Source organism: Bombus huntii, chromosome 5 (assembly GCF_024542735.1).
Source record: "Bombus huntii isolate Logan2020A chromosome 5, iyBomHunt1.1, whole genome shotgun sequence".
Taxonomy (NCBI): domain Eukaryota; kingdom Metazoa; phylum Arthropoda; class Insecta; order Hymenoptera; family Apidae; genus Bombus; species Bombus huntii.
Window position 1 is genome coordinate 7,200,299 of NC_066242.1, and position 24,023 is coordinate 7,224,321.

Genomic DNA, 24,023 nt, shown 5'->3' on the forward strand with positions numbered 1-24,023 from the left:
TACAGAAAAATGATGATGTTACAAAAATTGTTTTTTAAATTTATCTTAGAATTGACCATTATTTATGTCAATCTTCATACGACGAACGAACTTATAAAACTAAGTTATTCAGAATCGAATATTAATCATGTACTTATGTATGTAATGAAATTAACAGACAAATAAAAACCGCAGTTGATTAGTTTGGCTTCTAAGACACTTGCTTGTTACATCGATATTGGCTCGTTCCTATTAATTTCTAGTTAAGAGACGACTTGCCTAACAGGTCAAAACTCCAGGATTATTTTTCCTTCATGTACATGATCTCGAGAGTTTCTGTTATGTGCAGTCGTACGGTGAACCGTGTGATCCACACGAAAAATAAATAGATATTCGTTAAATCCAGCGTGGCGTGTCGACAATTGAATTCCCGAAACGAACATTCGGACGGAAGAGCGTTTGATAAGCAGCCGGAAGTTGGTCGCGGGCAAACGCCCAGCTTTCCTCTCGACTCCGATAGCGGACAGCCGCTCCAACGAACATCACTCGATTCGCTTCGAGTCCACTTGCCGGCAGATTCGTTTTCGATCTATCAATCTCGAGGGTCGAGCTCGTGCTTTGATCTATGAAAGCAATCTTATCGATGCGCATACGATATACCGCCGATGCATATGTATTTGCTGTTGCAGCCTCAGAGCCTCGAGGAGTCTGTGATATTTGCTTAAGTGATTTTGTTACCTTTATGGGGGATTCACAATGCTTTTATTGATACGTAATTGTTCGTCAGAATGAAATACAATTTTGTTGTTTCTTAATTGCATCCTTTATCGATCGCGATATCTTTTTATAATTTCATACAGAAAGTAGAATAACGATGTATCTGAAAGGCTGTTGTATATTATTTCTAACGGATAGTAGATTATATTAGAATAGTAAATACCGTGTTTAGTTATCGTATGGGTTCGACAAGCATTTTGGCTTCTAGGCGATGATGCACTTTACTCGCTGTTCAATTTAAATGAATACAGATATAAAAAAATTGTGTATTTATTACGTAGTTAGCTTTCTCGTTTAAATTGAGCTTTTCAACGATACTAATAGACTCGAAACGTACATGTAAAACTGCTTGCGCGAGAACGATGGGCCATTAGGTTCATACGCCATAACTTAAAAGGATAATTAAACATCGCTGTTTTTATATTACACGACATTGTAATCTCATTGCGGTGCGCGGGATTCGCGCAACAACATCGTGTAACAAAGCTAATCGCCGTTCGTAAAGTAATTCCATCAAAAGTCAATTTTGTCGAGTGGTGGAATGAGGTGGTGGTCGGAGCGGCTGGAACCGTTCACCATTAGCAGCGATTATTTGCAGTCATTGTGGGCCCGTTTGAAAATTACTCGATCGAAACGCGGCCGCGGCTTCACGAGTCGAATAAGCAACCGAACCGATTAATCCGTCATTCTGATTTATTTCTCCGTTGGCGGGCCACGTTCGAACATGCGCCATGCGCTGCGACGAGTAGCGTTATCGCGTGACAAAGCGCGTATAGGTGAACGATAGACGGTCCGTCGCACCCGTGAATATTCATCCGACCCGCTAATTGGCGATACGATGACTATTCATGAATCAACGATTTTCAATAGCTGTTATTTGACGTACGAACGAAAGGCGGAGCAACAATGAGCGAAACGGGGCGAGGAGGCGAGGGGCGGCGCGCGCGGGTGAAGGAGAAAGAGCGCGAGGGGAGGCCTGAAGGAAGATGGGGGAAGGAAAAAAGGATTCAAAGGAACGGGCAGAATCGACGGCAGAAAGAAATTCGCTTGGGTAAGGGAGAAGTCCGAAAATCCAGCCAAAGATAGGAATCGGATAGGACGGTTCGAAATAAAGGACTCGGAGAAAGATGGGGCGATGGCTGAAATAAATCGGTCTAGGACTACGTATAAAGGAAAATGTTCGACCTCGACGCGTCCGAGACAATGAGTCAAATGGAAATTTGTTGGCAGAATAAAATATTTGAAATAAATAGGTTCTATTAGAAACGATACCTAGATAGTTTTTGGAAATGTAGAAGTTTACAAATTATATATGCACAAATGAAGTGTTTAAATCGCGTCGTTTAATAAACGTTTTTGGAGAAACACTTAATCCCTTCGTTCCTATGTAGATCTGTCTGAAGCAAAAGTTTCGCTCAGACCAAAGTACCAGATATGTATATCAATATCTCGTTATTTACTCTATCGTTGTAGCTAATTCTTTCGTGTTTAATGTCTCTTTATGATCTCGTAATCCCGCGTATATATATATATATATATATATATATATTAAACTAATTTAAATACGAAACGTAACCATAAGAAACTCATTGAATATATAGCATGATCTGAAAACGAAGACAAAAAGTCTATCTATCCAAGTACCGAGAAAACTCGGGCAAGGATAATAAAGAAACGAAGGCAGAGAGAAGGAAAGCTCGCATAGCTAAGGCACGTTTATATTTGTTGATTGCAGCAATATAGCGCAAATTATGATTCTCAGGTAATTGCTCGCGCGCACTGTTCCTCCTTTGCTTCTCTCTTTCCTTCTCTTCCTCGCACTTTCGTCGTACAGCTTTCTTTCTCTCGCTTAGTTCTTCCCTCCTGCTCTGATAATCACGCGAAGTAGCCGCGTATGCAGTAATCGCACATGTCGAACATAAATTCGTGCGTGCACCACGCGCTTGCGTCGGCAAACAGCGACGCTCCGCAAGAACGCAGACGTGGTGCCACCCCCGCGATGCTCTGCGACGCCCGACCCCGTCATCGGTATTGGTCATCCTCGATGACAAAGGAATCGACGCGTGTGCTGCTGACAGATCATTTAAATCGGTCGCCAACTGCAGCCGGAAAGTGGATCGTGAACGTGGCCCGTTTCGTTCCGAGATTTGACGCGTTAGAATAATGGTATTGTCGTTGGTTTTGGTCTAACCCCATTTTACGAGTAATTTTCTAATGAAATAATACGTACAGAAATTTTTGGAACGTTGACATGCTACGATTTGCGTCATGATTTCGATACAACGTTGTTATTGCTAACAAATTTTTCCTATGTTATAAAATCGTTTACAAACTGATCGCGGATGGGTGTTGGGAGTTTGTTGCAAATGAATTGTAGAAGTTAAGGAGAAGTTAGATAAGAAATATAAGGGGAACGTAAAAGAGATTTAGATAGATAGGAAGATTTAAAGAGTACGTAATACAGAATGACTTTTTAGTGACTCCAATAGTTGTCAATAACTTCAATGTCGAGTCTAAGAATGTACAGTGTTTTTTTTTATATAAAGTATACTGTTTTGATAAATATCTCGTTAATAAAACGAATGAAATTAAATACCGCGAATAAAAATCTGTTCTGGAATAAGAGAGACCGAAAGAATAGAAAATGTCTACTTCCGTCAGCGGCAGTGATAATACGAAATAGATAAAGAAAGAAACATTGCTGACACCTTCCATCTATTAGGTTGTCCGAATAGTGTCTTTCTTTTACAGACACGTCCCTTACAACGACGCATCTTTATACAAACATGAAACCTAATCTGTCGAACGTTATGATCTTTATCTTGATAAAACAAAATGGATCATACGTAATTCGTAATAAAATAATATAAAACGAAAAATGTTGTGTATCTATTATTTGCTTATAAAACGAAAGAAGCTTTTCGGACGACCTAATACTTAAGAATTGTCACGGATTAACATATGTACTTAAATTATTACTAAAATCTCCTTTCTAGACTCGAAACGTCAAAGTTGAAATAGTGAATGATAGCAAAGAATATGAAATGATGTGAGAATGGTAGCAATACAGGGTACCGATGCACGACTCGCTGAGAAAAGGTGATCAAGCTCGGTGGAAAATCGAGCGAACGAAAGTCATGTGAGAGGGGCGTCATTCCCTCAAATCGAAGTTTATTTAGCCTGGGTTTACGGCTCACTCTGGATTCACTTAAGCTCGAATCGCCGCAGGAATCGCAGCGATGTCGTCCCATGCGATTCGGAATTTTGGAACGGTTCCAAGCGACCTTTGAATAGTCTCCGAACGCGCGGCCACGTAGAAAGGGGAATGTTAGCGATCGGAGGCCGGCTCGCGGAAAAATTTACGACGACAATAAACTTCGTCCATCGTGCGGGGAGCAGGATTATAAAAAAGCGAAGAAAAAAGACAGAAAAAGCAGTGTGGAGGAAGAAGAAGAAGAAGATGAAGAGAAAGATGATGAAGAAGAAGAAAGGGGAAACCGGTGAATTGCAGGTCGCGAGGCCGCTGCACAATTATCCAAGGCGTTTCGTTCACCAAACGTTCTCGCGATGATATTCACCCCTTATGATACTTGTGATTGATCCTAGCGCGTTTCTACCTAACAGCGACTGATAAATTGCATGATAGTCGAGACTCTGAGTTCGTCAATGTTGTTGATCTATGTAATTTTCCTTGTACACGTCGTGATAAACGTATAAATTAAACATTCATTAATTTAGGATTTATTTGATACTAGTAGACTGTAAATATTATGAGAGAAGTGGAATTTCTTATTTCTTCTCAATATTCTGACGAGTATTATGCTCTCGATATTTTTTGGATTTTTTTATTCCGTGCACCTTCGCATAAAAATGTACAGAAAGTACGGAGATTTGATAATTAACAGTTGAAGAGTTACGTAAATGTAGGTAGGTTCAAAGAGATTTAAGAAGAATAGTTATCATATATAGGAAATGTAGATTACAGCTATTTTGAAATTATAGGTATTCTACCGTAGAAGCAGATAATAGAATGAAAGAATTCAATGTTCACTGTTGCGCATTCGTCCGCTACAATATACTTAGCTTGTCTATAAGGAATCTGATTTACAAATTATATCTAAATGAATATGCTAAGTTCTTAATTAATGTAATCCGGATACCTGTTACTGAAGAAAATTCCTCCAAAGATAGATTAGATTTTCGCGCATATACACGGGAAAGTATTCCAAGTATTCATAATGGTTACTTAGAACAGTCTACTGCGTGTCTGTTTAAAATTACAATGAAATTTTATCGCGTTCGCTTTGGATCACCAGCTTTAATTAAGCAGAAATTTCAAAACCGCGTAAATTACGGCGTTTCACCGTGGAAATTTTTGTACTCGCCGGGCTCCACTTCCAAATCGGCGATTTTGAACAAAACGAGCGAAAGACATGTTATATTCGTATCCGATGGAGAAGCTCTCGGACGAAGCCATAAAAAATGTCAATTTTTCCCAGAGGACGAAGATGATAGACATTGAAATGGAAGTCGAAACATCGTCCCCTGCCCCGTACTCTTCCCACCGAAAAAAAGAGACGAAAAGAAAATAACGGCGAAAAAAAGAAGAGAAAACAATCCCGCGCTGCTTGATTTTCGATTCTTCGTTTCGACGAATGGCGGACACAATAGCGTGGTTGCTACCCCTCCGGATGGAGCAGGGCTGGCAAATATTTCGGAACGCGTTCGCGTGGCCGGCGCATCTGTTGCACGCACACGCGTGCCAATTTGCGATTCCTACGTAGAAATTAGCGACACGTAGCGAGTGACCCTCGAGCTTCCACCCTAGCAGCCACGGGAGGGGTGTTTAAGGGGTTGCGCGGGATAATTAACTCGGTCAGTGCCATACGAAATTCGAAACTTCCGATGGATTCCTGAAAACAGGTGAAAAATCACTCGTATTGCAATGTCCAATCGTTCAATGATATCGACAAGTATGTAATAGATGATTTTGTGAATTGTAGAGACTCGACTTGTTCAATCGATTTTTAAGAGCACATCGTATTTTCTTATTCGTTTATGCATTTCGTATAAATTCAGACTTTTATAAATATTCTATACATAGATATAGCAGTTAAATTTGTTTCTATTAATAAATATCATATATAGCAATTAGTCTATTTTAAATATTTTATATATTCTTGGGTTTTATACGCGAATTATTCTCAGTTCAATAGGTGTAATTAATATGCTATTTTTTGTACCTCTATTGCTAACTACGTGACTTTATTTTCAAATTTCGTTTAACGCTTGCTCGTTTAACGACACCGATAAATTCTCTATGTGCATGTATGTATAATGTAGATATATTTGCGATGATATTAATTGGTATGAAAAATTCAGTAATCGTGAAACATTGACCAAAAATGGTCAACTCGGCTGATAATGTCGACTGAGAAAAATTTTTCGAGAATTCGAAAATTTAAATATGTAAAATTTGTTCGTGGAAGGAACGTATAAAAAAGCCTTGGTAATCTGGGAAACGTAACTGCATCCATAATAAGCAATCTGAACAAGAGATCTCGTCGGGGAAAGTGCATTAATCGAGAAATAAAAATATACGTATACAGATACTCGTGCTCTGAAATTGGTCGGAACGATCGTTAACCGCTTTGCAAGGGTTACAGTCGCCCAAATTACGTCGTGGAATTTCGTCACGAAATTTCGAAAAATAACAGGGATACCTATGTGGCTATTTTAATGGAAAGCTGTTAAGAATGTTTTTATTTCGTTGGTTTTCCAGTGACGCAAGTAGAAAAGGTGAAAATTTCTCGAGAAAATTGGATTCGAAATAGGAAGTTTAAAAAAGCGGAAATGAAAAAATCTTTTTTCTTTCTAGAATGTAATATCTTTCGGTTTCTAAAATATTGAAAAAAAATATTCTCTATATAGCTTAATGTTTGATAAAAGGGTTAATATAGTTTCCGTTAAATAATACGATTCTATCAGGCAGTTAAATAATTTTTTATTAGGTTATTAATATTTGCAGTTGTATAAAAATTGAGGATTTTTTTTAGACTCGCGTCACTAAGCTTCTAACAAACCAAGGATTTCTCCACTAATATAAAAGTATAATTTATTTATTATTCATTTATTCTACGTAATAACAATGAAAAACCAACGATCAATTAGAAAAATATAGGCAATCCAATTCATAGAACGTTAAGGGAATTTGAAAAGCGACTGACGCAGATTCGTTCGAAACGGACGTTAAATCAAGCGAAATGTCATCGTCATCGTCATGCGCGTTCGATGGCGTAGTCATTAGCTGTCATTCGCTAAACCAAAATGTGCCCAAGGTTTCCCGGCTGTCTCGGTGTCACAGAGAATTTTCTTTTCCCCTCCAGAGCGAACGACTGCAGAAATTCTGAGAAACGCTCATTAAGGCTCGCACGAGACTCGCATTTCGCGATGCGTGTATCCCGATATTTTTAGAGTGTGGGTGAATCACTGTTTGGCGGGAGAGCTCTACGGCTGCGGCAGTTAAACCGCCGATTTCAGAAATAACGGCCACGGAAATTAATAACCGAGGTATCGTTGTATCGCGACTGATCGGCCAACGATCGAATTTTCCTTCCTTTTTGCTCCAAACGACCTCTCGTCGTTCACGTTCTCTTCGAATGGAAAACGTTAAAGAAAAATCCATAGGTAGTTTCTTCCGATTCCTTAGCGATAGATGTTTCAATTTAGGGATTGACATTTCTAGACTTTCTCGATGGTAAGATTTTGTAACATCGTCAAAGTTTCGATATTTATAATTTTGCACCTCTTGTTCTTTATTTATGATTACAAAAGACGAGATACAGCGATGCAATTGATTTCCTTATCATCTGAATGTATGTGGAAATTTTGAATAACACATTGATACATGATCGATACAAGGCAAAGTTTATGTGCTATAATTCAATAAGAAAGAAATTCGATGCTCCAACGAATCGAGTAAAACTTGGTAAAATCGATAAATATAGTAGCCCACATAAATATTACAATTTGAAATTATCATAATCGCCATGGTCTACCGTTACCATAATTCCACTTAATTTCCAGCAAAACAGCAGTAATTTATATATTTAACACTTTGACAAATATCGCATTCAAAGCATATTAGCGTGAACCGTGGCAATAATTTACCCAAATGACATAGTTCGTGGATAGGGGTAAGAAAAGAAAGAAAAACAAGACACGGTATAAATTACAAGAACACCTGTCACAGGTAAACCCTAACGCATGATCAGCCTCTATAAAACCACCCCCGTTGTTCTTTCCCATGTTCGAACGGGTTCACGTGGTGTTCGACACTCGTTACGTCGTTCGTAACGCGTTTTAATAAGGCGACGAGACGAACGGCAAATATGCACGCGGCACGGTGCACCTGCGCTCGATTCTAGTCACCACCTAAGCGGTCGTGTTGCCTGCCGGCAGCTCGTAAAACGGGTGAACCTCGGAGGTCTAGACCAGCCCTGGACTAGACCAACGAGACGACGCATCCGAAATAACCCTCTATATTCTATTTCGAGGCCGACATGCCGCGCGATACAGTTTCTCGTGTCAGTGGAATACGGCAATGATTCCCTCGTTGGCCCGTTTTCATGCTCGCGACAATTGTCCCTTCGCTAAGCTTGACGTTTCTCGCTTCGTAGGCAATCTCTGATCAAAATTTCTTCTTCTTCCAACATTCTGCCATGCCCTTCAAACTTGGCCGTAACAGTGGTAAAAATATTGCTAATTGGTTTTAGATCGAGATACAGGATCGAGTGCCGATCCTGTATCTCGCGCACACAGCAATCGGTATATATCTTTGGTAAACGATTCGTTTATTTTAACCACCAAAGTAGATCTAAATCTTCCAAAATTTTCTCAAAATTATGTAAACGATAATAATCTCCAAAACTTTCGGCGTTCTAATTGCAAAAAAAGCAAAAAGAAAAAGGGAATAATATTGCTAAATCTAGTACACCGTTTCGCTATACTTCATCCAGCGTTTATCGCGTACATTCTATACATTTCGACATTCTTCGATTGATTTAAAATCATCGGATATATACATCTTCGTTACCCCGTAGATCGCTTTTCTCACTTTGCTATATCGAAATTATAAAGTACGATATTGTAATCGCGAAGCAGCAATTCTACCGGAAAGCGTCAAACCTATTATTTCTCTGTATTTACACGGAGAAAGTTTTCGCCCTGGATGCATTAACCCGAAAAGAATCGATCTAATAACAAAAGCAGAGCGCGTCTCCGTCGCTAGTGACTTAGCACCCGACAGACGAGTGTCCGCGCGGCTGCTCTTCTCGCCGGCATCGGAGCACGCGTGACTCACGTCTCCGCGTCTCGGCAAGTGCCGCCGCCACTCGGGGATCTCGGGAACCGCGTCAGGGATCCCCCTACTCCCATTCGGATCGTTGGCGCTGGTGGGGGTACGGCGAGTATGGGGTGGGGAGCCGGCAGGGGAAGCCGAGTCATGGCAAAACTTTTGTCCATTCACGGTCGACACGCTCCTAATTGGGAGTACGCTTCGTGGTCTCGTTCCACGCGCACGGCCGCTCCGTGGAAACTCTACCGGACGCCGGTTCTGTCTCTCCTCTCCGAATTTTCAGTCGCACGAAACGCGCCTCCGTCCCTTTCGCGAACAACTAATAATTGGCGTAGCAGCGATTTTTCCAAGGCTAGCACCGGCTGAATCACGCATTCGCCTAACTCCACCACGGGAAGATGACGGGAGAAGTGGAGGAGGAGGAGGGAGGGGGAGGAGAAGGAGAAGGGTTTCGTTAAAAATCGGGAAACGTGCGGCGTGACCTCGCTTTTGGCCGCCCGCGTAAATCAATCCTCGCGAGACGGGCATATTTTTGCCTGACTGACGGACGAGCCAGCAGGAATTTCTTAACGAGCGCGTCGATTCTGGAATCACCGTCGATCGACACTGCTTCGACGCGCGTTTCTAATTTTCCAATTATTCGTCTGTGGCTGATGCGTAGCTACGATCGAGGCAAAAATATGGGAAAGTTTGTACAGGATAGGATAACGATCGATAGGAGAATCGATTTTCACGAGATTAGATATCAATGTGATGGAGCAATTTTTCTATGCTCTACGCTACGAGTAGAAGTATTTTTTTTTTTTTTATAAATTACCGTAAGAGATACCGTTCTTCGATCATCTTTCGATGAACACGTATAATGTTATCCGCGGAAAATTGAAATTTTTCATGGTTAATGATACGCATCTAATTGTAGGTTATAACAGAGAAGTCAGATTTTCCATAATGGACAATAAATTTGTAGAAAATAATGCTTCTTACAGAATCTTGCCTCACCTCGTCTGTTAATAACGTTAGAGTATCGTTAGAGTGTTGCTACAACAATAATTTTACCACCTTTAGCAAACCTCCAAAAATAAACGGTACAATCTAATTCGAGATTTGATATATTCTAGAAGATCGGAAAGTTAATCTCAAAAATATAAACAAATTATGTATTTGTCTCGCGACAAACAGAAACGATACTTAATCCTTAAAACGACTTTATTAATTCGTCCTATTTCTCGATAGTAAGTCAACATTTCTTCAATCAGCCATTACATATCGACGAAAAATGTTCCGTTTTCACGCAACATCGTCAAATCATGCATATGTCATCGGAGTACGGCTGTCAGCGTTCCAAGAAACCGAAACCGTTGACTGAGTCACCGCTCGCTACTCCACGAAAGAATGTTCGTTTCACCCTGAAAGAATAGCTGGGAAAATCGTGAGATTGCCTGACCACGGTTTAATCACGGTCGACGGTTGAACGACGAGCGGGTTGGCTTTTGGCGTTTTCACTTTCCTCCGAAACGTGTCAGCAGGTTATACCGCTTCATCGATCCTCTCACTACGACCTTTCTGCACCGCGTCTATTGCGATTACGTCCGAGCGAATTAAGTCGGGAAAGGGGACGTGACGACAAGCTTTGCCAATAATTGTCTCCGCGTTTCACAAATATCGACGTGTAAAATTTCCAAGCAGCTGCTAAAAACGAACGACAGAGACGACGGTACGTCGACAAGTTGGAGGAGCACGCGTGCAAACAATGGAAACTGGTGAACGCGACGAGTCTTCCACTTTCCGGGCATTCGAGCCACGTTCCGGCGTCGTTAACCCGCGGCCTAATCAATACACATAATTATGAAACTATGTGGCATTAATAGTGGCGACCCGGTTAGCTTGTAATCTTGTACCGGTACGGGACTAGTTCGCGCGTTATTAAGCGGTCGTATTTTATCGGGAGCATCTAGCCGACCGGCACCAACGCTATGAGGATAGAAGATCGTCGCCAGTTTACAGTCAACCTCAACCTATAACATACGCGCGACGTATTATTCTTTGTAATTTAGTGTTTTATTCTTCTTTCCGTTGTTGGTAATTTTTCAGAGATAACTGGTAACATCGACAGCTTATCGAGATAGACGTTTTCTGTCGATAGAAGCAATGGCATAGCCACTCGAATATAACGAGAGATACATCAAGTGTATTTTCGAAGAAATTACTTTTCAAGATTTTGAATACCGAACGCGATATTATGTTTAAATTTAGGGAAAGATAAGTTACGCGTAGCGGAGTTTTCCAGGTGAACGTTCCCTAACATAGAACGGGTTAATAAACTGAAATACGAGGAAAACACGTGACGTGTGATTTTCGAAAAATTTATTTTCCAACACAGAGATTTTTAACGACCAAGCGAACGTACTTAAACTTGGAAGAAAATAATTTAAATCAATGTATTTTCACGCGCATATATTAGCCGTGTGTCATCTAAACGTGAAATTTATAATTGACTAATGTAGCTATATAATTCAATTATATTCCAAGATGATTACACGATAATTCATGGGCCTAGGAATTCAAAGATAATTAAGTATGTAGATGATAGGCTTCATGAACCAAGGAATTCATTAATTCTAAACAGTATTTCCATAATAACGACGAAAAATTCTGAATATGTATATTTTGATTGGTCGTAAGAAGAAGAAGCTTCTGCGTTTCGTATAAAATATTAAGTGTCAGGAAATAGCAGGAGATGTGCAGAGCTGTCAACTTTGTATCGCGTCTCTTCTCGCTGGTTCGTGGTGCAAGGTAAATAAATAACCGCATTTATTCGCGTTACAGGTTCGCGTGAAATAAAGAAATTGATGGCGGAACGAGTTTTGCCATAAGTAGCGCGGCTCGAACACACTTTAAAAAGAAAATCACTGACGATGATAAGCCTCGGTTCGATACAACGGACAGAAAATTTGTATAATTACGCTTCCGTTAATTTCGTAGATTAACCCGCTTCGTGTTCCAAACGTTTAGAAAATATCGTCGGCCTGTCTTGTCCAAGATATGCAAAATCAAGAACAGCTTGTAAAAATGTCTCTCACGTGTCAGTCGATAAACCAGCGGAACTAGGAAATGCTTCTATGTCAGTTCGTTTATGCGGACTATCGTCTCTTTCAAACGACCAACACACCTCTGACAATTGCAATTTTTTTCAAACTTCTTTCAACCAGCTATAACTGACAAACACTTGCATACAACGATCTCTATCGTTGATAGCCGATTTTAAGTCGATTTTAAGACGAAACCAGTATCTTTATGACTACACGGCGAATGTTTATACAGATTCGTATTTTTATGGTCGCAACCAAACGAGAGATTTGTTTCACTTGCTCTGGATATTTTCTATAAGATTCTGCTCCTTTGAATTTCTTTCGATTCACGTTCGTTAGAAATGTACGAAATTTAGACGCTTCTGTCACCTTTCGAGATACTCGGATAGGCAAATATTTAATATTATCAACAAATAAATAATTATAATTAATTCTTCGCACAAAGGGTTTGATGAAACTGACCAAGGAAAGTACCATTTTTCCCGAGACTGAAATTCGTTCGCCGAAAGATTCTCGATGATAGGCTACGACTATAGAAAAAGTACAACGTCCTCCTATGGCGAAAGTGACACTTCTCGATTGCCTACACATAGCAGCACGACCATTTCTTTACATACGCTATGCAGAAAGAAAATGAGGTTGTCAACCACTGTATGTGGGCCACTTTGCCGCAAGTCGGTCAAGCCATCCCCTAAATCGCTGAACTATCCTCGAAACAGCAAGTGCCGGGGAAACTTCGCCACCCTCGCACCCTCGTTGAAACTCGGGGTCGGCCAAGTGGCCGGGAACCTGACCGGCAATTATCAGTGGAAAGACTGACGGCAACGTGATTCGATTTGAAAATTTGACTTGAGAATCTGCACATCACGATCGATCCTTTCTAATCACTAAATATTCCTTTACTAATTGCTAGTCACTAAAAAATGATAAATTTCCATGGTTGCTATGGCTGATGGGAATTTCAACTGTCAGCTACACTGTCACCGCACGATTTCTTATCCCGATGACGATAATTGCAAGGTTTGACGTTGCGATCACACACTTGGGCCCCGAGTCACAATCACATTTATGGTTGTCGCGCTCCACCGGGCCCGGAAGCTACAAGTGTCCGCGGTAAACCGGGGACTGTGCAGCTGGAAACGGAGCGTTTCCCTTGGGTGGTTAGAGGCGATCGACTCGAGCGAACACGTTCGAGGGTGCAGAGGGTCGCTGCTGTATAATATCTGTTTCTGACGACACTGATGGTATACACACGCGCGTACCAAGATAGGAGAGAGGATCACAGAAAACACGAGATGACGCACGTCGAGCACTTACCTGTTGCCAGAACTGGGCGAGCAGGTATATACGCTCCTTCTTGAACAGCCAGTCCATGGACTGCATGGCCTGAATGTCCAGCGAGTTGGCCTCCGCAGAGGCCTGCATGCTGGCCAGTGCCGGCGTGTTCAGGCTGGCTAGAACGGGCTGCTGGAGCACGGACGCGTTGCTGCTGGCTAGCAGATTCGCGTGGTACACGGACGGTGCATCCTCCGAACCGCCAGTAGCCAGTAGTTGGGCCCCTATCGGCGCTGAAGGCCCCTGGAGGCCCAGTGACGAAGCCACTTTGACGGCTTCGAACTTCTCCGCCGGGCCCAAAACTGTTCCCCTTGGTTTGCCGGCGCCGCCGACGCCTCCTGGGGCGCACGCCTCGGCCGGCGGGCCCGTCGCTACCGTCTCTTCCTGTTCCTTAGTCCCGGACACTGTCCCGGAACACACTGGACCCGTCGCACCACACACTGGCCCCACGGTCACACGAAATCGCACAATGTCCCTTCCGAGTTCACCAAAGTCATCGACGTACGCTCCTGGCTCTCGGCACCAGGTGTTCTTCGAATCTGGATTCAGGCCGGACGTCAGGCTGCCCGTCGTCGTCGTGCTGCTGCTGCTCTTACTACTCGCGGCGGCATCACACCCACACTCGCGCGGAAAAACCGACAAACATATAGGTACACTGCACGCGGTCACACTTCACTGGCTCCGGTTTTTCCCTCGTCTCGCCCTCGTCTCGTCTCGTCACGTCTCTTCTCACGGCTGACTTCAGGAAGAGAGTACGAGACCCGTCCTAGCAGGCTCCTAACCTGAAACTAAGAGCTACCGAACGACCGATGCGATGTCTGGAGGAGGTGCACGGCCGCTAGAGGGGATTGGGCGGAGCACGGACGGCGTGGTGGGGGTCGGCCGGCCCACCGGCTGCCCAATCCCATGCCGCCCGGTTCTCCCACTCTCCTTCGCGGCCCTCGCGTTCAGAGGAGAGCGTGGTCGCGGTGGGGATAAGCTGCGCGGAGAAGGGAGACGCCACGGAAAGGACCGGAGGCTGGCTAGGTGGTCCCTACCAGAGCGGATCTCATATTTTCAGCTCCCCGACCGCCCTTTTCTCCAACCCCTGCCGATCGTCGGTTCCCTTCTTCTTTCCTTCCTCTTTTTCTCCCGACGTCTCCCTCCTCTTTGTATCTATGTTTCTTATTTTCGCCCCCCTCGTCATCCCCCCGCTCTTTCACCGCACCATCGAAACCCCCAGTCCCTTGGTCCGCGGTGGTCCCCCTATCCCCTTACCCACCCTCCACACGCCCCATCAACCCACCCGACCGCCCCGCAGACAGTAACCCTTCGATTGCTCGTTGGTGACTGAGCGTTACCTTTGTTGCGAGCGCCGTTACGATTTTCAGACGTTCGGCCACACCAGAACGAGGTGTGATCGAGTTTCGAAGGGGTTACCGATGCGCCAGCACCACCGGGCTTTTTTTCGAAGCGCAGCCCTGCCACCGACACGACGCCCTCCATCTTTTTTTCTTCTTCGACCCCTTCGCCACGGAATACCGCGATCTCCGGCCCTTTGCCCCTTCTGCTTCTCAACTGACTCCATGTCGCAGTCAACTTTCCGATACAAGAGTCGTTCTTCGCTTGAATTTACTAGCTCGAAGCGACCGCTTGCGCTTGAACGTCTCTGCCAGGACGTTTCTTTCCTTTACGATTTGTTTATGGAGAATCTCTTCCGACGAGCGATATCGATCACAGGCCACGGGGGTACAAGACTAGTTATTTCCACGATATACATGTCACTTTTTTCCTTTTCTTTGTCTTTCTATCGTTGCTGAAATTCACGCGTGATAATTGAAAACTATTAGTTGGACGTGGAACTTTCTGAAAATTCAGGGCAATGGTTCAACACGTGTACGGCGAATGCTCGCGGAGATTACGCCACGGCGAAAGGGTCGAACGTTTAAGCCTGTGCTCCCCTCGCGTTTCTGGCGTCGACAACGATTTTCACCGAAAATAAAAGTCGCGGACAACGGAACGCAGGAGAACACGAGGTCGATAGGAACACCGCGAAAGCGTGCGTTATTTGCGTTATTTACGCATTGTGATTAGCGAAATGGGAATACACACGACAGCCCAGCTTCTTGCGAGAATTCACTGCCTTTATTTCTAAAATAAAGTATTTTGTAATCGAGTTGAAAATGAAAATTGCGAATTGTTTGAAATTTCTTACATGTGGAATGGTCGAAATTCAGATCGTAATAGTTTCTTACTAACTTTCGGTTACCACAGAATTCCTGGTTTCCGGGAATCTCAACGACGTGCGAGTAACTTTGATTACACTGTGTTCTTGCACCAACTCGTATCTCTGTTGGTATCCTAACGCACTCGATACGACTGTAATTTGGCTATGATACTTTCAGAAAATATACAAAACAATTTCGATGATCTGTGATAAAGATTCTGACGAAGAAGTTGATTCGTCGAGTGGAAAGTACGTGGCCAAGTACGTACGAAACATGTCACGATACGGTACGTATTTTCTAAGACAACTACGAGAAGATTCGAGTCGGTGGCCAATGATTATAGCAACGTTTGAAATTCGTCGTTCAGCAGAGTTAATTAAACTTGACACGAATGAAGGATAACAGTAGATCTAAACTTGAGGCGAGATCAATATTCTCAATACGAAGAAAAATTTGCCTGCAATTAAATTCCTAGATAATTCCAATTACAATTTCGGATCCAACAACGTGTACTAAGAAATCCTATAACCAAATGAAATCGCGAAGAAGCGATAGTGCAGCAACGTTAATGAAAACTTTCGAAAAAACTCCAACCACTTACCCTCTTCCATCAACCACCATTGTGTGTTTCAAACTTGGCAAGTTTCGTCACAACTTTACATCACAATGGTGTCCTCGAGATTTATAAAACACCGAGAATGTACATTCTCAAAAATACTGCAATCATTTTTTAGGGAAAAATAAAATACTCGTTGGAGGAAAAGATGGCAGTTCTGTCGAACGTTGGCGGAAAATCGAAGAATCTGACGGATGAAACGATCGTCGAAGCAACGTCCCCCGATTACCGCAAACCGTGAAAGACGCGCGGCTTCCGGCGAACGCGTTAATCCGCGTTACCGTGTTAAGCACACTTCGTGACAGTCGAGTTAACTGGCGCCGGGTCCTGGATAATGCAACTTTAATTTCCGCGGCGTTCGCCGGTTACACGAGTTAATCATCGCTGGTGGATGATAGTCGCTGTTGACGCGGAAACGAAAACAACTGTAACTCGATTCACGCCACCAACGCCGCTTACTTGTTGCTATGCCTTTCGGCTCATCGATTTCCCGTGTCATGGAATCATCGATGTTTCACGTCCGAGTTTTGTTCGAAAATTGCCCATTTCGGACGAGGATTTCATCGGGCAGTCTATTCGTCGATAAACTCGAGCTGAGGAAGCTTGGCGGAAATAAGAAAACGAGGGAAAAAAATTCAGCCAAGTTGTAGAAAATTCGCTGGTCTAAGAATTGAACGAGAATTGGAATTTTTAGGGAGGAAGAACGATTACGTTTGGTTGGTAAATTTTGATGAAAATTGTTGCCCATTAACGGAGGAAGCGTGTTAATTAATGTGGAGCGAGCGAAATAAACGAGCAAAATTATTGCGTCTGCGAATGATTGACGAAAAGCTGTCCGAAATGAGAACACGCAATACAGAAAAAATGGTTGTTCTTATGCGATAAAAAGGATATAGATAGCAATCGGTATAATAATCGTTAAATGCGAATTTTTGAACGAATTATCCAAATATGCAAAATACTCTTCACGCAGCAGAACGAAATATAAACGACTCTCGATGGGCAAATTTTGAACCGCTTAACGCAATTTCTCGATATAGAATTTATCGAAATTTATAAAAACGCTCGTTGGAATGAACATTTCTCAACTTGCTCTTCCATATGTTCCGAAATTGGTAACACGTCGAAATTAACCGCAAGGCAAATTGCAAAGGAATTATAGAAATGACAAAACGTCGAATTTCTCGGATGGAGGAGGCGAAACGGTCGTTGCTCGATCCAGAGATGGCATAGGGAGAAATTTCTGCCGGCGAACGTGTATACGTGCGCCGCGTATTCGACGAGACACAGTCGGCATTCGCGAAACGCGTCGCGAAAATTCGTCGCAGCCGCCCACGAAAATACTACGCGGCTGTTGACTTGTCACCGCGTGCTTTACGATCACCCGATATAACGCAGGGATTAGTTTGTCAACGCGGACCGGCGTGCGCGTACACGCGCCGCGTGCATCGCCATCACGCGTCTTCGCCGACCGAGCGCAACACATTGTTGCCGCGAATTTCGTAACGATCCCCGCGCCAATGAATCGCGACGTCTTGGAATTGTAAGACGTGGAATTCCACGCGGCTCGCTTCCGAGAAACCAGCTCGTCTCTCCCCTCGAAAGTCACCGAAAACCGACGAAAAATCGACGAAGAAATCGCCGATGAGGAATTTCTCTATTCCGCGATAACTCGATAACGGGAAAGAAAACAACGAGATAACAAATATTCGAATTCGAAGAAATACCTCGAAGATATTAATGAAACCGATTGCGAATTATTGCGAAAATTCTTCTCCCCATATGTAACAGTATTTGCTAAAATAATTTCTCTCGTGTGTTCTTTACCTTGTACAAGTACCTAGTGGTAGTCTGAAGGTATCGAGTATAATAATCTCGAATTTTCCTTCTCACTTTTCAATGTCCACCGAAGAGTAAAAGTAAAGAAACATTTTCACAAAACCGCACTAGTATCTTTCATTACGTTCTCCATTACATACGTTGCACCGAAGAACGTCTTCCATCAAATGGTTCACACACACTGCGCGGGAATACCGTTTTGCTAAGCCTGTTAAGCACTGAATAGTCCCTTACACCCCCTTATCGTCAACCACCCTAACCAACCTAAACACCTATCACTCACAAAATACTCGAAAACATCATCTGAAAACACCACTGAAATACGTTGCAGCAAAAGTGGAGCGTAGACGCGCTGTTCGATCAATATCGAGCACATCTATCAGAAAGAAAAAAGAAAGCCAGGGGGAAAAAGATTCGAAGCTGACCATGAGCTGGCCGAAGAAAGGGGTGGTTAGCTGGCGGATGGAAGAAAAAAGAAGCGATGGAAATGGCGAATCTGGATGACTGTCTCGCCGGTGGAATTTCGCTGGTCGCAGCACCTGGACTCGCTTTCTTCTCGCGGTCGCACGCTACTCAATATACTGGTCGACGATAAACGACAGCCCCCGCGGCCCCTCGCGTCGCGACCCCCGTTCGAAAAGCAACGCGACGCTATTCGAGGGCGATTGTAACAATATCTTCAGGCGAGCGAAGGATGCGCACAACACTACTAAGTTCAAGAGCCGCGCTCAGGGACATGGCGCGGATTTTTTTTCGTCGGATAAGACGATCGCTGCACGCGGGGTTGCTGCACGCGAAACGGGGGTTCCGAGCCGAGCTTTTCTGTCCGCAGCGGCAGACTCGAAGAACACGACGATGAGATTTTTCATTGGTGCGCGTAATCTTCGACGATGCACTGGTTTGTTGCGCTGGAGAACACGTTTTAGGGATGTTTTTGTAGAAAAATTGTATTATCTCGGTTTGACGTTTCTAGAAGAAAGCTAATAGCGCAAGGAAACACGGTTTTTGAATTGATTCAAATTTGATCTGTTCTCTTTAATTTTGAGCGTGTCGAACGTTTTGAAGAGGAGAGCGACGTTTTTAGAGAAGTTCGTAGAGGAATTCGTTACTCGAAGAACTGTCAGGAATGTAGAATCACTGAATTTTTGGAGGAAAATTCGGTTACTTTCGACGAATTCGTTAGAGGCGAGAGGTCACTCCGAGGCAAGTTCTTGAGGAAGATTGTTTGCAATTAAACTGACCGAGCATGTGGTGCACTTGGTGAAAAGTATTTTAAAGCAGGAAGTTTCAAAAAATTCGCATGGATGTTACGAGACGTTCTTCGGGAGATTAACGAATTTTCTTCCAACGAAATTTCCAATCACTACCATTGCAAAAAATCAACGACTTGGATTACAGTCTCTTAGAACGCAACAAATTTTTATTTCCTTTCAGCGACAAGCTGAATCGACGAGAACCGAATCAAATAAAATTGTCCTCCACGAGAACCACAGAAATATTCCCCGGACTAGAGCAGTCCCAAGCGGAAAATTCGTCAAATTTTCTTTCCAGACGAAACATTTCGACGATCAATTCTAAACTGTCACAAGCGTCCCTCTGCAAAAATTTCTCTTCCAAGGAATATTCATTGCAAATTCCTCTGTACCATGTACGAGCTATTCCTTGCACAAAAATGTATTTCAAATAGAAGAGATTCAACGTACAAAATCGTCGCACGAATCACTTCACGAGGACGAATTTTCAAAGGATACCACCGAAGAATACTCGAGAAGAATATCCGAATCGACGAGCGACACGAACGATTCGAAAACAACGATGAGATGAACGACAGTGGTATTTTCAAGTTGATTTGCTGGTTCGCAGTTTCTTAGGACTTAATCAGCTCTGCGGCGTAGCTCGATGCTGGCCAAGAACGCCGGCTAGATTCTAACAGTCAGCTAGGCGCTATCACTCGGTTCTCGGGTTCTCCGCGTTCCTTTTTCTCTCTGTCGAGGCCGAGTTGGTTGACCGGTCGAGATAGAGTCGAGCAAGCGACGATCAGGAATCCGTCCGATGGTCACGTTCGAGCCGGTCGCGTTTCGGCTTTCAGATAATCCGAGGGCACGGCTGCACGTGCGTGCGCGTGAACTGGCTGAAGATGCTGCGAGATCGCGATCAAAGGGCTACCAATTGCAGTTCCTTCACGCCAGACACGATAACAACGAATAGAAACGAAAACTAAACATATTCTCGCGATAACGTCGACCTTGCTGCGAAATCGCGATGGGGAACACAGTTCACAGCACAATAATTAGCACAAACAATCACCTGTGCACTCGCAGCGGTCCGTTGGTCGTGGCACAATAATCGTCGCATGCGAAACTCGCGATCGCGGCCAGTGAAGGGGTGGGGAGGCTCTCCTAACCCTCGGTTTCCTTAGTCCACGCACCGTACGCGGCTCCAGTGCGTGCACGTAGATCCTACTGGGCCTGTGTTCTGGCCGAGACTAACTCGAACGCTCGGCTCCTGCAGCCCTCGCAGTCATCCCTCCAGCCACGCACTTTTCCACCCCGGCGAAACTATTGTCCGTGGCCGTGTATCCTCTTCGTTCGTTCGTTCATCGAAATTCGTAGTTTTCTCGCGGTGACGGATTGTCGCGTGGAACGAGCGTCCGGTGAGTGCGTTCAATGGCAACGTGTCGCATCGCGATGCGCGAAGGCGAGCGTCTCACGCGGCCGCCAGCCACTTACGGTTGGACAAAAGTTGAGCGGCGCGGCGCCAAGGGACGTCCGCCGCGCAGGCTGTACGGTGGCGCCACGGCGCGGCCGCGCGGTCAAACCAGCCGCAGAAACGCAAGGGTGGCCACCCCCACCACCAGCCGGCACCCCTTCCAGCAACGGCCACGAGGACACGATGCGCTGTATCAGCTATCGGAAGTATCGGTGACTTCAACGGCCTGATCGGAAAGAAGGGTTGCGTTCCGCCTCCCGTTGCCTTCGGATTCCAGCGAACTTTGCGTACCAGCAGGCTCATTCCTGGCAGTGATTTGTTGCTTCTTTTATGCGTATGCACTTTCACACGAATTAGTCGCGTTGCTGTTGCCAGGAAATGAGATATTTTGTGTGGAAGAGCGGATTACGGCGTAGTTGCGAAGGAGTTTGAGGCAAGTGAGACTGATTTTAACGTTTTATTTGTGAGTGTTCTTTCGTTTTTTTTCGTACGTATAGTATCGTGTAAGGTGAATTTTAAAGATTTCGTATGAACAATGGTATTTTGTTTGAGGAAGACGTGAGCTTTGTGAGATTTGTAAGAGCAGTGGTATTTGAGGGAATGTTACTTGCGAAGAGGATTGTTGAAGTTGCGAACGCGTTAAAAATAATTTTACGTTTTGTCTTGGAGATGGAAAGTACTCTGCTGTTATTAAACGACGATCGTGATATTTAAACGTTAATTACGAAAGAGGATTCTTTCGAGGAATTTGTAAAATAACTACGTATCTAATACAGAAAATATGTAATGATTTATAGCGTGTCATAAATATCGGCAGGTGTTTCAAGTAACAAAACCAAATTTCAACGACGATGGTAATAGCTTTTCTTAAGATATATACGTATGGAGCTAAAATACATCGGAATTTCTGTAACCAAAATAGAAATACGCATATGATCTTTCCAGACGTTTAATACGAAAATGATCGACTTGAGGTGCTGCGTTTTCTGGGCAATTTGGAAAATACATTTCCATCGTGCAGTAAATGTATCAAACATTTTTCGGCACAAAACTAAGGTCACGGTTTCCCTACCTTGAATAAGGTTCGTTACGAGGAAAGAAATAAGAAAAAGAGAAGAGCAACGTGCAATTTTTCACCAGGAAATTGTCTTTCGGTTTGCTCTATCGAAAGGAAAACTTTTTTAGATAACTTAGATAACTCGAAAGGAATTCACGTGGGTCGTCTTTCTTTTATACTTCGTACTTTGTCTTAGGAAATTTTTCATCGCAGGAAAATGTTCCTGAATATATTTCTTGCATCGAGTAGTCTCTTCTGGCGGAAAAGTTCACGTGGACTTTCCATTTCGAGAATTAGTTTCGAAAAAGTATCGTTGAAAGAAAATACATTCCAGTTGATCTCTTATCTTGCGCTTTTTATTGACAGATGGAAGTTCGTTCGTCGTAATTTTTTAAAAGAAAGAATTAACATTTGCGATAGAAACCATAGTAGAGATAAGAAATATAAAAACGTTAATGATTTTAAATATAATTATGACAATAATAATATTTGTATGATATTGTAATTTAATTGTTATTAATATATATATATATAGTCATTGCCTATCTATACATTGTTTCGAGATCTATACTTTTTAATGAATAATAAATAACGTAATTTTACTTGTAAATTACATTCTAGAATGGATTCAGGTTTCGTAACACCAATTTCAGGATTATAGAAATAGTCGTAACAGTAATAACGATGTTAACTGCTATGGTAACAGTAATTATTAATGTCTGTAGATTACACATTGCGAATTATTCATTCATCTATTTGTCTATGAACAGAATGAACTTTTCTACAAGAATTAGAATTAACCTCTGTAATATTTCACGTATAATTATTGCAATTTTTCCGTATATTACATTTGCAGTACGATTAGGGAAGAAATAGGATAGTACATTCCATTAACACAAGAGGGCAAGAATATGGAAATACAGAATAAATTATTTCTGTCCGAATAATATGTAAAGAAATCCATCGTCCATTGTCCAGTTCGTTTTACCTTCACGTGACTGTGTTCGTTTGAAAAAATTTATAATAAGAAATTTTCATTCTACCTAAATAGTTTTTACTATTTGATATAAGTTGAAATGGAATTTATTAATATAAATTTATCGTAGAATTATAATTCTGCTCTCACTATATACAGGATAGATGTAGAATGATTAAAACAATAACTCAATATACATTATAAAAGGTGGTTTATGTTGTCATAAATGACAGGTTAAAAAATGTACAACTCGCTAGACGATATAAAACTGAATCTTTCATTTTCCATTATTACAGATGAACAAACGCTTGAAACTTGTGCAAAATTAAAAAAAAGCATTTAAATCATCAACAACGTATTAATTACGTTCTCTTTCATCACCGTCCAGTTTACGTGGTAATAAACCATAATTTTTATACAGTTTGTCACTTTTTATTCAATTACTATCCTTTCTGCATTAAAACAACAATGTAGGTCCTTTCTCAACAAGAACGCAATTTATCTTTAACCTATTAATCGGATTTTCGATCAAGAGCTTCTATCGATCAGAAAATAAAATTTAAAAATTAATCAATTTCATATAGCTCATTTTTAATGTTTCCAAATATAAATATAATTCACTCCTATGTGTCAAATGATATAATTCGTTAAAAAAATATGGGATTCAAAAAGAAAAAAATTTAACATATTAATTATTAGAGATCAGGAAGAACTCCTGTTAACTAACATTCCTCGCTTAACAAATTAAAAAAGCAAATAATCCGTCACAAATTTTCCATAGCTACGCGGTACAAATTCCCCGTTCTCGAAACACCTAGTCCGCAAAAATTTCCAACAGTTCGACAAGCTCGAACCTAAATCAAAGTGAATGGAATTTCCGATGTGCCTTTCCGGTGTATCTTCGTTTTGAAGATGTTTCGCGGGATGGCCGCGAGTTTCAATGAATCCAAATGGTCGTAGTTTAGCGGGCACGGTAACGACAGAAAATACTAGGGGCTGAAAACGAGTTCACGAGGGTGGCGGGCAGGGGGTGGCGGTGGTGGTGGCAGTTTAGCTTCTGGCTCCTTTTTCCGATCATATCGG

At 42.6% G+C, this 24,023-nt stretch overlaps 1 protein-coding gene across 4 annotated transcripts in view; it reads right to left on the reverse strand.

Moving 5' to 3' along the window:
* The window catches only part of LOC126865811 (homeobox protein cut), a 159,691-nt gene extending 146,030 nt beyond the window's left edge, over nt 1–13,661 (reverse strand). For all 4 annotated transcript variants that reach the window (XM_050618707.1, XM_050618709.1, XM_050618708.1 and 1 more), the window contains exon 1: nt 13,519–13,661. In XM_050618707.1, the coding sequence (XP_050474664.1) occupies nt 13,519–13,626 (108 nt within the window). In that variant the 5' untranslated portion in view covers nt 13,627–13,661. The remainder of the gene's footprint in view (nt 1–13,518) is intronic.
* Nucleotides 13,662–24,023: the final 10,362 nt, after the last annotated feature.